Source organism: Nomia melanderi, chromosome 6 (assembly GCF_051020985.1).
Source record: "Nomia melanderi isolate GNS246 chromosome 6, iyNomMela1, whole genome shotgun sequence".
Lineage (NCBI taxonomy): Eukaryota > Metazoa > Arthropoda > Insecta > Hymenoptera > Halictidae > Nomia > Nomia melanderi.
This window is the reverse complement of record NC_135004.1, coordinates 7,254,767-7,272,707: the sequence shown is the minus strand read 5'-3', so window position 1 is coordinate 7,272,707 and position 17,941 is coordinate 7,254,767. Positions and strand designations below refer to the sequence as shown.

General features: G+C 41.0%; 1 protein-coding gene across 7 annotated transcripts in view; it reads left to right on the top strand.

Moving 5' to 3' along the window:
* Positions 1-17,941, top strand: part of Rbp6 (RNA-binding protein 6) — an 824,356-nt gene that overhangs the window by 793,302 nt on the left and 13,113 nt on the right. For 5 of the 7 annotated variants that reach the window (XM_076368421.1, XM_076368425.1, XM_076368424.1 and 2 more), the window contains 4 exons: positions 7,372-7,476; positions 9,455-9,520; positions 15,059-15,336; positions 17,251-17,315. In XM_076368421.1, coding sequence (XP_076224536.1) covers positions 7,372-7,476; positions 9,455-9,520; positions 15,059-15,336; positions 17,251-17,292 — 491 coding nt within the window. In that variant the 3' untranslated portion in view covers positions 17,293-17,315. The remainder of the gene's footprint in view (positions 1-7,371; positions 7,477-9,454; positions 9,521-15,058; positions 15,337-17,250; positions 17,316-17,941) is intronic. The other 2 variants (XM_076368422.1, XM_076368426.1) reach the window with 2 other exon arrangements.

The window sequence follows — 17,941 nt, the reverse complement described above, 5'->3', positions numbered from 1 at the left end:
ACCCTTGAAGAAGCAGTCACCTAGGGGCGAGTAATCTACCATCTACCTAAACCTACTGTCTCTTAGAAACGTCGTCGTATATAAAGTGGTTCTTTTATTATCATTATTATTATTATTAATATTCTTATTTTCATTATTGTTATACAGTTATTTATAGTAAATCAGACCTAGTGTGTGCAACCACGACGGGGTGATCGTTGATCGTTCTTATTGATTTTGATGGGGCACGGGTAACTATCAATGTGTCGAATGGAAAGGAATTCGTATTTCGTAAATGATTTGAATGAAATTAAATCCTCCCGTTGTGGTGCAAGAAAACGTAGACAATTTAGACAGATCGAGCTGAACGGATTATAGCCTCTGGTTAGAAGCAGTTTGTAGTAAACAAGATTCGTTGTCAAATTGACTTTTGTAACTTAACTTTTACAGTAATTCGTATAGTTACGCGTTAAGGTTGCCAATGCTAAGATAAACGTAGATAGACGCTGAGAAACACGAATGATGATAAATTATTATGTAATATTCTCATATCACCGATACGGTAGAAACCGCCGCGATTGGCAATCTTGACCGATGTTTAGGCTACTAGTCAGAATTTCGACATGGAAATAGGAACACGTCGACCGACCGTAAACAGTATCTTTGTCTATTGGAAGACAAGTTTATTCAGTGTCGTCTCAGTTTGATTAAATGGTTATAGACACAGTAGTAACGACGAAGGCGAAAACTTTGGGGCAGCGGCGAACCGAGCCGCGGCCCCGGAACTCGCCGATCCATTATTATAGCTCATAGTCGAGTTTTCATAGAACAGTAGTTTAGTGCGTAGATAGTATGAGAGTGACTTTACCTTTATCTTTTTGTGTGTCGTGTGTATATCCGCAGATCTTAACTTATCAGTATCTTATTTAACACGTATATTCACCACGTTACATGTATTATTACCCTTTTTCATTGTAATTGACCGCCCGCTGTATTCTACGAATAGTAATTTATTTGATATTTACTAGTACCGTAACACCAGTTATATACTTCGAACCAGTTGTTTACTGTTTTTAAACACCGTTGGAGTTTACTTGGCCACTAGTGTTTTTAGAACGCTAACTTAGTACATAGCCGGAGTGAGACACACTTCTTTGGCGCATAATACGTAGTTTAGTTTATTATCAACGTTTCAAGATATATCTATATATACATTTGATATATACATATACTTTCACTATATACTTTGTGCCTATATTTATACCTTCAGGATTTTACGATTGTTATTATGATTGTTATTATTGTTATTATCGGTATTATTCATTGAATTACGTGTGAGTAGTTTAGGATGTGCAGATTTGACCACGTTTATTGAACGCTTCGCGTTCTCGTCGCTGACACGAGGACGCGTCTAACTTACGAGCCTGTTGATAAATTAACGTTGAACCAACGACGTCATCGGTCACTGAACACGTGATTCGTCCAGTGTGTTGCTTTCGTCAGAGCTTGTCGAATGACACCACTCTTTTCTCTTAGTTGGGGGTTGATGGAGATGCTTTTTTCACATTGATGAAACGGGTCGACAGTGGTTGAACGCTTGACACTAACCGCGATAACCTCAGCTGCATCACGTTGCAGTATGTTAATCATATTTCGCCCACCCTCATCTGTAATTTCTTGTCTCACGAAACTTTCATTAACCGATCGCGAATACTTCCCTCTTATCGCTTCGTCAGTCGTGTTATTTGTTTCTGCCTACGTCCGCATGCACCACCATCATCCCCGTATCGCACGACTAATATTCCTATTTGAGAAAGACGTATTTCATGAATATTCCGAAAGTGTATCCTACCGATACCCATTCCCCCGCGAAGAAAACAGTTCAGTGCACACGCAAACATTATGCGCTCGCGTAATGCATACGTTGAAATGCTCTCTTAGAGCCGCACCTGTATTTTATTTCCTGCATGAGGAAACCAGGAGATATTGCACGGATCTCGCGAACGGTTTTATTATTTCCTCTTTTTTCGGATTCAGCACTCCTTCGATGATTTTTATTGAACCCGTGCGACGAGCCTCGTCCATGGAACCGTAAAGTGTAAACGTGGAAGAAACGTATACATCGCTACTGAATTGAAAGAAATTTTGAAATTCGTCGTGTAATATATAGTTTCTGAATATTAACAATTTCGTTTGAAAGCGTTTGAATACTTTCGTCGCTCGCTGTACGCAACTTCACAGAATTTCGCGCTAACCGTAATAAATAAACAGAATACATATGGCCAAACTATCTGTGCTGGCAGAAGACATCCTTGTCGAATAACATCCTAGAAGCAGTACTTTTGAATATCAATGTACTCGCATAATGGGAGTTCGTATACGGAGGGCTCAACCGTATTTCCATAAACATCTGGCATTCCGGCCTCCATATTTTAATTCCGACGCTTTTCTTCCTATTTAGCCAAATTGAAACTCCGACCCTTTTGTTTTCGGTTGATTTCGCCGAAGAACCGCGTCAATTGTATAAAAACGTCGCCCGCAGCGTCACAAGTATTTTGATTTATCCACGTAGCGCGCGACCGCCCCTCTTTTCCCCGAGCCCGGCCGCGTCAGCGTCACGCGGATGCGGAAGAATTAATTGCGCCCATAACGCGATGGGACGCAACATTGGCCAGCAAACTGTGCTACCCGGTTGAAATCATTCACCCGTCAGAAACCGTCATGGTCTTCCTGCCCGCCGATATTTCATATCACCGCGAGTGGATTTCGCCGAGCAACCCTTTTATCCGGATTTCTCGATCGTATGTACGTCGGATGGAGATACACTCGAAATAGATGAACTCTTGGCCTAGATCTTTATGCGTCCACCGTTTTCGATGGAAACGATCGAGCCTCGCCTTCGAGAATCCCCGCCCCGCGTACGCTTTACCTCTGTCACACTGTGAATTTTCTTGCAGAATGTACAGACCGGACAAAAGTATTCTTGCAAAGAGTATTGTATCGATAATTTGTATCAGTTCATTTGTTTGGGCGTTTAAATGGAAATTCAGCAATTCATAATATATGCAACTTGATTTTAAACGGTTTTCCATTCAAGAAAAGAAACTTGACTGTCGCATCCTTTAAATTAATAACGCGAAAAGATTTCTTAAATATTGCCCTCAAACCATAGAACGTTTAATACTTTAAACTTTATTTGTTTGCTATCTTTAAGCATAAACGCACTTTACGTAAGAAATTGTTATTTGTGTTAAAAATGAAAAAAAGTAGTTTAAGCCGTGAGACGGATTTTTGCTAAAAATGTGGGAGACGTCTAGTGTATCAATGCCCATGCTTGCGGAATCCAGAAGCTCGCCAACCATTTTCGTCACACGTGGCCCCTTTCTTTTCACGAAACGTCCGATAAACGTCTGCGGGCAAAGTTTTCCAGTTCATTCGTCACTCCGCCTGACAGCACTCTGATTTTGTTCTTTATGTCCACGTTTCTGCTGCCTCGTTGGCCTCAAAGTTGCGCGGCAGATGAGCCTCCATTGTCCAAATATTTGTATTAAGCTCAGTGTACTGGCTGCGGGTTCGGTAATCTTCGTTTCCGTGACCGAACGGACTGCGCACCATCGCCAAAAAAATGACTCGATTTAGCCGACCATAAAAGAAAGTAAAAAAATTCACGGAGAACGAACTCGAAAGGCTTTGAGTTCCAAAGCGTACCAGGAACGGGAACAATAGAAGTTCCATAAAACCATTGATTTTCGATTTACTAAGGGACGGTAGCAAAGTTGCATCCCCTATTCCCAGCCCTCAAACTTTGCCGGCTCGCTATCAGCAAATCGGATCGAATATCGAATATTCGTGTATCGTAACTGGCCAGACTTTGCTGCTTTTATTGGGGGAGACATGGTGCGAGCAAAAAATCCTGCTCGTGATTTCTTATTATCCCGTATATACTCTTGTTTCCTTAAAGGGGTACGTTTATCTAAGATTATCAAAAAATACTATATTTTCAAGAATTTTTTTACGAGATCTAATATATAAAACTCGTACTGTTAATGTCGATGCATATTAAAAAATGTATTTTCCAATAAGACATGATAGTTCTTTTTTGTCATTTTACATTTGACAAAAATTATACAAATATTTGATAGTGATCACGCTTAGAATTATTATCAGAATATCTTCTATGAAAGGCAATGCTTTGAGCAGAACATCTAAGTAAAATATAATTAAAAATTTTGGTGATTCTAGGTAGGCCTAGTCTTTCAAGAGTTTATAATCGAGCGTTGTAAAAGTTTCATATAGTCGGAGCGCGGTTGCCTAACCACCCTGTTTTCATTTGCAGCTAGAAAGATGGGGGAGAAAAAGATATTAAGTCACGTAAATCGTCACGCGATAGAGAAGCGCAACGAATATTCCTCTGTAGTTGTAGTGGCTCCAAACATCCGGACCAAGCCCGACCGAACCTGATAGAGACAAGCCACACCATTAAGCGGCGTGATACTCCCATACAAATCACGTCGATCTGCGATTTATGGTCCGTTCACTCCCTCCCCTACTTCGCGCTATCGTGTTATCAGTCTCGCCAGTTACAGTACCCGAAACGAGATTCGGTTCTGAAAATACTCTGTTTTCACGCTGTCCGTGCCGTGACTCTTTCCTTCAATATTAACCTGTTAACTAGGGAAAACTAGTCGGCTGCTCGTCGATCTTGCTTGACTTCACTTTTCAGTAATTTCGTTTCCCTTTTTATACGGGTGTTAACATTTACATTTTAAATTATAATTCCAAGTGGTGACTGAATATAATGCACATATATTTATTATTCGACAATTTTAAGGATGAATAGAGAGATATAACTATTACTGAATATTTCGTTTAATTTTAGGGTAGTGGATACAGTAGTTCACTAAGTTTAATTATATCGGTTTTATACATCTTAAGATAAACCTTTGTGAATGTTGATGCTTGTGAATTCATTCGGTTAACAGGTTAATACCGTTCATGTTTTATTTGTGATGTTCCCGTCAGAGCTATATGATTGTGTTACACGTCGGACGTTATTTCAGTAATAGTTCGAGTACATTTTTATTTATTTGTTACCTGAACCACGAGAATATTTCGATGGCTGTATTTATTCGACGCTTTTAAACGGTTTAATTAGTCGTTACACAAATTCATTCGAAGCTTTTCCTTTGATTCCCACGGAACTCTTTCACTTCGAGCTTACCTTTACGATTTAATGTTTCATTTGACGCATGTCGACTCGCTAACCGCGTAACGCAAGCACTGCAGGAAGAGCCACTAACCCAATTAACCCGAAGCTGGCTTTAGCGACGTACTGTAATACTTCAGGTCCCGCAGAAAATTTTCAGCTACTTTCGTCGATTCCTTCCTACGTATATTCAACATTTCCGAAAACTTATTTCTTTCACGCGGACTTGCAGCAGCGTTTTAAAATTAGAGTTAAAGAGTTCCTTATCGTATATAGTCATTACGACCTTGTGTATCTCTTAAATTTGTATGAACTGCTGATTAATCTCGAAAGAAAGTACTGTCTTAATCATATACGAAGATAAAAATTTCTTATTAGATACAAAATAATTTTGAATTTTATTCTTTCTGCCCTCAGATCATACGAGGTGTTAAAAAAGATAAATTATTAAATTTAAAGAATATAGAACACAACAAGAAATGTTTTACAAATCGTGTAAGAAATCCAATTGTTACGTTTCCCTTAAATCAATTTAGAGGTGTATTGAGTATCGGAACTATAACAATTTTCGCCAAATTCTTGAGGCCTGTTTTCTAAACAACTCCACCTCGTATCCATTTATTTTCGATGCGTTTCACCGGGGATCGATGGCTCGTCACCCCTTTGATCCCGAAGTCCTTGGAAATTTCGAAATCATTCCCGCACACACAAACCACGCAGGCGCTTTTGTGCGATCCGAACAACTGCTATAATTTACTGGCGTGCATTCCCGTTTTCATTCTCCGCTTTTCCCCACCCCTTTACTCCCTACAGTACCTACCTACCCAGGCCGGTTTTCTGTTTCCCGAGCTGCATTTTCCACGACGATGTTCCGTGCCGCTAATGTTCCGATGGTCCGCCTTTGGCGCGCGCAGACCGACTTTAAACCATTTACCGGGATCCCTTGTGCGATATTTTTTTCTTTGATTCCGATGTTAAAGGCTCCCGCTTGCGTTAATGCACACGCCGTGCCGCGCGGCATGTTTATTTCGCGAGTGCCGAGCCCCGGGAGAAAAAAGTTGCGTAACATCAGACCGACCGTATTCATCGACGTCACAAAACACGCCGGGATTTTCCGCGAGCCGTTTAAAAAGATCCACGAGTTTTGTTGTCGCGGAACGAAGAGCATGCGCGCGCGAGTGAGCGAGCGGCGAACCCTTTCTTTGTGGATATAAATTTCTCTGTTATCGAGCACGACGCCGAGTAATTAATTCCCGTGGATTAGCGTCATTGTTGCGAGCGCGAGATCAGAATAAATCGGTCATAAATATTGATCTTTTACCCGTGTAAGTGTCGATGCACGATTTTATTGTTCCGCCCACGGATTTATCGAAGGAGAGATTTTTAGTTCCCGGCAAATTGCGTCGTTATTCTCTTTACGCGCGGCGTTTCGGGGGACGATGCGTACTGGTCAAAATGAAAAACGCGCTTTTGTCAGTTATTTTCAACAAACATTTGCCTTGTATAATTAAAATCGACTATACAAACTGACTCATTTTGAGGCGAAATAATTATTCTACTAGAAAACGGAAATTTCGATTATTTACCGTAAATTATAGTAAAAAGCTATGTGTTGAAGATTTATTTGATAACAAAACAGAACGGCTTTCACGGAATAAAGATTCAATGTTTCTGACCGATAGCGTTCAACGATAAATCATGAAATCATCTTCCATATGAGAATCACTTAGACGTAGTTTCATCGGAAGATTACAGTTTTCGTTTTTATTAAATTGTTGTTATCAGCTTTAGATTTCCACGATCAAGAAATACTGCTGTTTCCTGAACCAACGAAAGATCAAGAGCATTTACATAACACGGAATGTTCGCGTGCTTATTATCGAGTATTTTCCTTGTAATTGTGCGGCGATGGAATTAAACGCGATTCATTTCCAAGGAAAATATCAAGAAATAATAAGAGACATTTCGCGTAGACAACACTTTAATTATAAATACAAACTTCGATGGTTTCTCGGCGAAGAGCAAATCGATTCTTGTATTTATAATTTCAGTGCACCCTGCACAAGTTCACGGGCGAATTTCGTTGAATATATTTTTTTGCTATTCATTTCTTCATCCCAACCGTCTCCGTATTTTATTTTTCTCCCACGTTTCTCAGCACTCTTCTTGTTCTTTATTAATGTTAGGAATGCCGGCAGTGTACTACCACGGAACCGGAAGCGACAATGCGAGCCGCGCGTATACGGAGACATCGATGCAACACGTCCAACGGGCTGCAATCCGGAAGAAATGTATGAAGTCGACATTCACTCTGGACTGGAAATAACGCACCACACCTTCTCTTTCCTTTTTAATCTGTTTATCTTTCTGTTTTTCCAATTCTTCTACGTGTATCTGTCTCTTCTACTTCCTGAACTCTATTTTCTTTATCGATATATTTTTTTTCCTTTATGTCTGTGCGGAGTGTTTCGCGCAATTAGGTTTAGTTGTGTCTTTAACACAATTAAAGATGGGAAAAAGGTTACAAATAACATGCTTCAGATACAGCATATTCTAGAAACGAGTTCACACGTTTACGTCGAGGAACTGTAACTTTTTTCAACGGAAACCTACACCTTTTTCATACATTAAATGATATAATCTTTAAATGCAGTGTAGGCTACACGAATCTAAAGAAAGTAATTAAAGTGTATTTAAAGCGTGATGGATTTAAACACTTCTTATAACGCGAAATAACTGTTAAAGTAACAGAATTGAAAATTTGGACACCTTTCCGTTGTTGTGTACAAGATTAAATGCGAAGATTAAAGCATATAAAAGTGTAGAATTATATTTATAAAAATATGTAATAGTTGCATTATTTTCAAGGATACGCTGCATTCGAAACCACTTAAGTTTGCCTCATGATCTTTTTTCACTCTCTAATCGTTTCAAAGACGCAATCAGTCCTAGTTGCGTGGGACGCTCTGTCGTAAAATACCGATCATTATTAATTCAATTGCCGCCGATGATTTCGCTCATGGTTTTACACGCGTCAGCCCAATTATCGTTCTCGACCGTCCCTGATTCGCATTGTTCAATGGGATTCATACGATCCTCTAGCATCGTCGGCGGCGCGGACCAGCAAATAATAGTATCGATGGGCTGAACGTTCAACTCGAATCGGGGATGAACACCATCGTAACCCATTGGGGCGGTCGATAGTCATGGATGCTATTATTACAGGACAAATATTTTACGTGCACTCATCATGTCCGTGCGAACGCGATATTCAATCTGTTCAACCCGACTTCGAGGAATCGCCGTACAAATATTCCGCGACGCTCCCCTACTGAAGAATAGTTTCCAATAACGAAAGAACCGCAATTGTTCAGTTCAGATTTTAACTGGTTCCTTTCGACGGATAATGTAAAACTTTTTAATAATATCTGCAAAATATTAAACGCAGTTACGCAGTAGATTTGAAGATATGAAGTAGTAAAATAAATCAAAGTATTCTGGTAAACGAGTATTATAAAACGAAATTTCACATTATAATATGAAAATCAACCATCTATGCAAACGCTGTTTCAGTAACTTTGAGTTGCAATCATACTTTGAAAACACATAATTTTAATCGTTTATATCTTGAGGACTATCGAAACAATTGCATTTAATATTTTTCATATTTCGTTGGGAACTTATGAATTTTCTACCAAGAACACATTAAAATCGAGGTCGCAATTGAGTTTCTTTCTTTACAAGTAATCGGATCGGTAGAATCGTTACCGTTTTTTTCGCAAATTCGATTTCCAGTTTACGTTTGAATATCGTGCGTACGTGAATGTCGGGCCGTATTTCTCGTCTCCGATTTCCTGTGAGCGAGAAATTTGGGACGTGGAGGAGGGAAAAATAGAGAACGAAGGAAAAAACAGAAAAAAGTGTAATTCGGGGGAAAGAGTAAAAAAGCCGGGGAGCAGAAGGGAAGAACCGGTGCCGGTTGTTCGATCGTGATGTTCATGATCAGAGAGGCACGCAACGAAAAGCAACACACATGGAACAGTCACGTCCGCGCTTTGTCCGTCCTCTCGGAGGAACCAACCTTTGACGTCAGATTTTGTGTTCGTTCGTTTTTAATTAGCCACAAGCGCACCGGCCGTGATTTGGCGGTCGACGATCGGCGGCCGCCGGTGAACGAGAGCAAGACGTAGCGTGAAACGCGCGTACACGTCAAATACGTTCTACGACAGCTAAGCGCGGAGCAGTTGTGATCAGAGTTTTATGTTTCAGTGGATCTAACCAACGGACAGCTCACCCCCAACAACAACACGCCCTTGCTCACGCAAGCACTTTCTGGTACGTCTACAAGTTTTCCATTCTTCTAGGCTTCGATCCTACCGCTTTCTTAATTTGTCTCGCCTTCGACTGTAAACAAAAAGACAACAGAAACAGAGAGGTGTAGAACAGGACCCGTCTAATTTATACAGGATGTACCAGGCTTTTTTCGACAGATAAATTACATATTTTAGATAAAAAGGAGAAAATACAATGTCGTATAAAGTTTGTTCATAAATTCTTTTTACGAGGTTATTGATAACAACTGTTATATGGATGTAGAAGATTAACTATGTTTGATTCAGTATAGATATAAATTATACAAATAATTTTGTAAAAAGGCATTTATGGATAAACTCTGTATAATCGTTTTTTCCTGTTTTTATCTAAGTAATACGATCACGTAATTCGTCCTGAAAAGCCACGACTACCTTGTATATATACAGATCATAAAACTATTTGTACTTCTTTTCTCGTAATGACTGCACATAAAAAATAGCTCATTTCTGTAATCTAGACATTTCAGTGTCAGTTTACTACAAAAAGAAAACGATTACTCATTTTTAGAAACGTGAACAAAGTTCTGTTAAAAATAACGTAGAAAGAAAAGACACTTTCAAAGGTTGAAAATATATTTATAAGACTACAGTTTGATAAAATAAGATCTCAGTATATGTAAATGGTTTTTAATTTCATTTTATAAAATATTATTAAACGTCCGATCATTCTACCAGCCGACAGTGTTCAAATACTTACCGCAAGATTTCCCCTTTCATTTTTCAACGAAAAGTTATTACTTACGTTTCTCGAAGTTCATATTGTTTTCATACACAACGGAACACTAACAAGTCCAGACTGCATCGGTGAGTTACTCTGTTGCAAGAAAGTTATTGCGATGAAAACGAGCGTACAAAGATAGTTTTTTGACCGGGGCTAGATAAGTACGTACAGATCAGAATGCACGGCCAATAGGTTCGCTGGGTACGACGCACGGTTTCCGATTCTTGATAGCTTTTCATTATCGAGTCACGCGATAGAAACGAAAGGCAATATACGACGGCCGAGCACGACGATACAGCTCCGGCGGCTTCTTACGAGAGACCTTCGTGATTGCCAGATCGAGACATTACGATATACCAGCCGGATTCGGTATTACGGCGTTTGCAACGGGACTGAAACTCGTGTAATTCAATCCTCTTTCGTGATTCGATTCTCGAGCTTTAACCGAAACAAGCTTTGCATTACCCCGTAATGGCAAATTGCAACCCTAATTCGGCTCCTTCGTATTTCGAATCGTAAATGAAAGCACGTTCGCTCGCGCGAGTAAAGTGCAACGTCGCTGTTCAAGGAACTTCCTGAAGCTTAGCCATGGCGGATGCACGGTTTCCGTGCTGGAATTATTTCTTAGCTGGGTAGATCATGTCGCGTTCTATCCACGATTCGGTGAACTGTCACTGTGATGTCGTGCGAACGATTGAAACGACAGAGGGCGGACAAAATTGTGTTTCAATATTCGTTTCTTGATGGATCAATAAGCGCTCGCGTCCCTGGGTAGCGACGTGTTTCAGAGTGTTTGCATGATATTCGTACAGTTCCTCGTTTTCCGTCTCTACGAATAAACTCGGAAATACTCATTCTTAGAACAGTGTGATTTAATATTTATTATATATAATAGTTAAATTCAGAGACTAAATTAGGATAAACTATTGTAAGAATCCTTAAAGCCTTTGTTATTTTCACTCAGATGTAACATTGCTCCAAAAATGATGAAACATAAAATTGGTATGTTGCTAACTGGCAAACAATTGCGTTTAAGGGTTAAAATTTAATAATCTCACGGGTCAGCTTCGGCCAGCGATATTCCAGAAGGAACGATGCCGCAGAACGTCCTCGAGGTTAGACCGCGCGTGAAAAATTTATGATCAGAGTACTCCTAAATAAGTAAAAGAGACCATCGCGATTCTTTCTAAAATTCTTTCCCAGGAATCCGCGGCAATTTCTCGAAAATGGTTGAACCGCTTTTCATGACACGTATCCTGAAAGGACTTCCCTCTTAACTGACAGAAGGTAAAAAGTGTCGCGTCGCGTTAGATACGGGTGAAACGATTCAGTAAGGGTTGGAAGGGGCGGAGGGCCGGACACGGAATTCTGAAAAGTGTCGCGCGTGTAGGGCAACGAAAGGCTAGCAGCGAAATAACGCCAACATCGCATCGCGGGGCGAAACACTTTTCTTTTTTTATTCTCCCATCCCTACGGTCGCGGAATCTAGCCTGATCCGCTTGGCCCGCTCACCTCGCTTCCGCCCACAGCGCGCGCTCGCCGCCAGCAATCTCCTCTCAAATAAATCAAACTTTTGAGTCGCGCTCGGCGCCCACCCCATCGACGAATCCGGCCACCGCCGGCAGAAAACTTTGTAACCTGCCGCCATTGTCCGGAGTTTAAAAGCTGAATGGGGTTTTAGATTGTACATCGAGCGCTTTCGGTTTGTCATACTCCGCCCTCTGACTTTTCTTCGAGCGAGTTTCAAATTCTTTGCGTTCCTCTCCCCAATCTCATCCCCTCTCACCGTCGTTTCTTTTTCTTCTCCTTCTCACTCTCACTCTCACTCTCTTTATCGTTTTCTTCGTTTCCCATCCTTTCATTCGGCTTCCGTTGCGAGTCTCCGACCGCGCCGGTAATCCACGTGTCGGTATCGCGTGAGCATCTCAGCTGGCTACCCGTGGCAGAATGCGGTAGCTCCCCCCCCCCCCCCGCGGTGTAAGAAAACACGCGCGGAACGTATCCTTCTAAAGCGTCCCGTAACATTAATCTCTTTCGTCGTTCTGTTCGAGCTGGCTCCGCGTGGTCTGAGCGAAAGCTTTCTCCACCGAGGGCCGGATGACAAATCGGTAATTTATTCTTTGCTCTCCTGGACCTTCCTGTAATTCCGGACATATTTTAGGCTGTCATACCGCGACGGCTAATGGGTGGGAAAGAATCGCTTCCTTGATGGATGACCCGCGAACTTTTTCGGAATCGATACAGCACATCGTTTTTCCGCCGGTTTTCCTTTCTTTTCCTGAGAATTCTTTGGCAGTTCGAACGAGATTCGAGCGGATCGTTGCCCGTGTACTTCTGACCAATATGTGTTACTGTTATAAGTGCGCCGCTGTAGATGTTTCCATTTTCGCTTTGCATTCAGCGCGGCTGTATTCTTTGCCGATTGTTGCTCTTTGCTCGTAAATTTTCTTGTCGCTTTGCGCTGTTCAGAGATGAGTAATGTTGATTTGACCCCTTGTCTTGCGATGTCGAGTTGGAATCCTGGATTCCTTCCATTCAATTATAAATGCAAATGTTGAATTTTTAGAAAAAACGCGTACATGTAATAAGTATGCATTTTTTCTGCTGGGAAATTACTGTTAACAATGTAAAACTAACTCCATCGCGAGACAGATAGTAAGGCAAGGGATTAAATAATATGCGTTGGATCGAAGAGACAGCTAATGATTGGTTCGTAATAAACATTTGTTCGGTTAATTGTACTCTCTTTCTGAGAAACTATTTACCAGTACGCGGACTGTCTGTGCAGTTACCAGATAGCGTTTGTGTCGTACATGATACGTAGGTATAAGAAAAAATAGAATAGCAACAAATCTTGCCCGTTTTTAAAACCAATGAGGTAGTGTACATAGATATTTTCACAAATCACAAAAATATATAGCGCACCATTCGAATGTAACGAATTTATAAACATTATTACATCTATTTTAAAAGACAACAAAATTCTCTTAGGAGAAATACGCTTGCTAGTAACTACGCGAACATCCTGGATATTCGTTAATAATAAAACAATCAACTGACTGAGTGATGAATTGTTACAATATCTAGCCGAGAAAACGTCGGATACACACGATCGCCATTGAAGTAGAATACTATCGTTAAAGCCAGACCAACGAAGATCACATTAACCGAGTGGCGAACAGTTCGAATTCGACTGTTAAAAATTTCTTCGAGCAACACCCAACGCGAAATTTTCTTTGGAATGCGTGTTCGGAATGTAGTCACTTGTTTCTTTTCTGTTCGTTCTGCAGCATGTTTCCGTTGTTGTAACAGAACTAATATAAATACCGCGCGAGCGATACGGCGGCAGATGCCGTGCCCGGACGTAAACGATTCCGGCCGGTAGCGAGAGAAGCGAGGCATTAAGCCGGTCACTCGGACTAAAAAGCACGTGCTCGACGGATCTCTTTCTGTGTTAGCCGCCGTTACTGTCTCGTGCGATTGCGTTGCTTGTCCTAGGCGACGTGTATGCAGTATTATTCGTATATCTGTGCTGGGCGGTTTTCTGTTGTTCCATTACGCGCAAAAGCTGCCTTGTAATCCGCTTATTGAGTATCCACCCCCTCCCCCTGTTCCCCTGCCCCGCCGCCGTTTATTTGCTTTTTCCATGTTTACTTGTGTGTGTGTGTGTGTGTGTGTGTGTCACGATATTTCGCCCTCCTGACCGAATGGACTTTACTGTATACTACTCTTTGTTGTATATTCATACTTACATCTTTGTGTATACACAGTGTCACGATTGCTATCGATGTAACTCGTTTCCTCCTCCTTTATTGGTGTGATGTCTCGCGGATAAAGGGAAACGTAGATGATCGTTGAACGAAATTTTCGATTCTCGACATCGACGAAACGCGTCGCAGCGCACGCGTTGCGCGCGGACTGCGGGATACACACGCGTACACAGTAAAAGAAATGTTAGTGTCGCGGCGTTGTCAGTGCGTGAGTCTTGTCAGACAACATTGTAAAGCGGTTACTGAAACGTAGTTTAGTCACGATGAGTTGTGTCGCGGTAGTGTTAGCCACGAACATGTACCATCAAGTAGAAGCGCATTAGACGATCGACATTGTCGGAAAGCGTAGTGTACCATCGACAACACTGAAACCGTTCTACGTATAGTTGTTCGGCGAATGATTGTACATAAGCCAGTCAACACGTTTGCCTTTTAAGCATGCTGTTATGATGTCTTCTTGTGTGTAAACTATGTACGATAAGTTGAAACAGATCGTCGAAGACAATCGTTAGTTTCGAGCTGGAGTTCTCGTGTCGCCAAGACGAGTGACATTCGAAGAACGCAAACATTTACACGATACCAAACACTCATGATCCCGCATACAATCTCTAGCATGTATTTCCTCAATGAAAACACTAGGCATAAACAACCGAAAAATACCGCCACCGATCATCTTTGAACAAATCGACTCCTGAGATCGCTCGAAACCTAGTCGATTGTCCTTCGAGTAGAATTCAGGATCGCGAGGAGAACCCGATTCGTTTCACGATTAGCTTAAATGATGTCTCGGTTAACAAATGTGTCACGATAGTCCCGAGGGGTCCGCGATAAAATGCAATCTTACGAGCAACTGTTTCTACTAGCCCTGACTCCCGCGGTAAAACGCTGCATCGCGTGCTCCGAGATGGGATAGAGGAGGCGTGAACGTCGGCACGGCTAAATCGGTTGGTCGGTGCGGGCGGAGTCGTGTTCATGAGGAGTGCTAAAAATGAAGGCGCGTTCGTTACAGTGATGAACAACTACCAGGCGGCCGCAGCGCAGGCCGGATTTCCGCCGGCGTCGCCGCACGCGGCCGGCGGCCACGGTGGGCCACAGAGCCGATCTTTCCCTGCGGCCAACTCGCCGGGCCCCATCGACATGTATAGCTCAAGCGCCGCAGCCGCAGTAGCAGCCGCAGCCGCGGACTCCGCAGTCGCCAGCTACGTCCAGGCCGCAGCTAGTCCGCAGCCCCCTACGACCGCGTTCCCTGCGATCGCCGTGTCCCGTGCCCCGCTCAACTACAGTCCCGTAAGTCCACTATACGATCCCCCTTCTCGCCGAGGCAGGTCTACTAGACGGTGGTATCGAGCGCAATATAGTCCGAACGAAATATGTTCGCTCGCTCCAGGGTCACTTCCCCCACTCATTCACTCGACTTAAGGCCGCAACCCATTCTGCCCCAGTGTACTGGTTTGAGTAGGATACTTGTAACCGAACGTTTTACTAGTAGCACTTTAACGCGGGTATGTTCCTGTTGTACACATTTAAGTACATATATTTATTAAATAAATGTTTGGCAATGTTTTCAGTAAACTTAAATATATTATTCTTTGATAATATTTTGAATAAGGGAAAAGTAGATTCCTCAAATCTTGCGAAATAAATGTTTGTCGGAGAAAATGGGTTAAGGCCTACGTCATACGTCAAAACATGCGGTGATGCATGCATTGTTGCAGTCGATGGGTTTGAAACTTCTGAGGTTTTATTATATATGTTATACTTAATGAGACAGTAAAAAGGCTCAAACCAATCGCGTGTTGGGATAGTATGCATTGCCGCATGTTTGAACGTATAGAAGAGCTTTTACGCACCTTCTAGAAGAGAATGTCAGGGGTTGGCAGTGTTGAGACTAATGCTGTAAAAACTCGTATGTTCGGAGTTTCAGTTGCACCAAATATTTCTAACTACTTGAATATTATTCTTACCGACACCAATTGGTTGTTCCTAATTTTGTTCAGTATTTTTACGAACTTTAGAGTATATTTTAATGTGATTTTTAACTGGCATTTTTTGCGAAATGCATATGAAATGATTCGGTTATTATAAGTTTTAGTTTTGAAGGATTTTGTAGTGTTTTGACGGAAACAGGTTAACTTGACGAAAATTGAAGCTATAATTACGTGTAAAAGGATTGATGGTGGGGGAGCTGACCTTGATAACCTACTGCATTTTATTTCTATTACAGAAAGAATTGTTCAACGTGTGTTAAAGACAATGCTCGTAACAGTGTATATTCCAAGTAAATAATCCAACAGAACGATAAATAAATTTTTAATCGTCTACTTCAATTAGCATTTACTTCGATTTTCTGTATCAGAAAATAAAAAACCAAACGTATCTTTGTTTGCAAAACCGGAACATTCTATAATTGCAACGAATTAACGATAGCTGCATTGTCTGCGAATTTACGTATCGTACACCGGTTACCTTTTATACATTCAATGTTTACTTAATAATGTTTGCGCTCGATATTATTGTATCCTAAAACAGTATCCTGTTATTTCCGGATATGGAAAAAGAGGAGAAATAAAAACGATGCTGTACACTTGTCGTTTTAAAACCGTTCTGAATTGGTATTCATTTAACGATTTGTTTTTATTTCCGCGTCAGACAAGAGCGAATAATTTTAATTAAACTTTCCGCTCTCGTCGACAGAGAGAAAATCTGATTGATCAGGCTACTTTTCCAAGTATCCGAGTGTCCAACAGCTAACCGTACTAACAGCATCGAATTATTGAACTTGTGTGTGACAATATTCCCGTCCAAGTAAATCTACGTCATAAGGATATCGGTATATATCATGAAACAAAGTTGGAAGGGTACCGAGAGTATGACGCAAGTTCTTTTTATTAGAATTTGTAACTTATGTTGCCGCAGCTTCGATTGCAAAACAGCTCTGAACGCTGAGCTTTACAGTTCGCCAATATTACGATCTTCTTTTTCATGTTTCTTCCCTTTGTTTTATATCTCCTTTTTTTCTCTCTTTGTTCTTGATTACTTACGACGAAGTTTTTAACATTAAACGATGCAAAACTTTCAGGATCAAGTATCGCAATTGCACGTAGTACGAACGTTATTGGAAACCTCTGAATAACAGTAGAGAATTGTTCATTCTACAATTATAGGGAGAACCTTAATGACGCATTTGTCTGCTTGTTTTAGGGTCCTCTGATACCAGCGGCGTTCACTAATGGCTACCATTGAGCCTTGTTAAGACCTAATAACAGGTACGTAGTTAACGTTCCAGCATATTTTATTTCAGATCTGCTGTTACATCAAATATTTCAAGTCTCGTGATTGTTAATTCCGAAAGGCTTGTTTGTTTGATGAATAATCGACTGCTGATTGTAGGACCCATATGGAATTTAACGTATCGCAACGTATAATGTACAGATGTAGTCTGTAGATAGTCACTAAATGTAAGCTGCTACACCACCATTGCTTATCAAAGACTACTTCTCCTGTTAATACAATATTTATAATATTTCTCCCGTTGTTTTCCAATTTTAGCGCATAATCCTATAAGCATGCTAATGGTGACCCTTCGTCCTTCTGTAACAAATGCAATGTAACAGAAACACTGTGATCGAACAACCCTTCTTCCTATTAACCCCTAATCTTGACGTTAAAAATCTAAATTTATATGAAGAAAAATGTTTTGAATTTTTACCTCTATTATAAATTCAAGATATCAGATGATTTGTGCTCTTCATAATATACAGCAGGTCTAACGTTGTTTAATATAACATTAAAAGTATAAGGATAAACGCCACCCACAATCCTTATGTCGTTTTTCAAAACACTCATCTCTGCGTGCTTCTACACAAACAGCTGTGATTAAATAGTACACTAC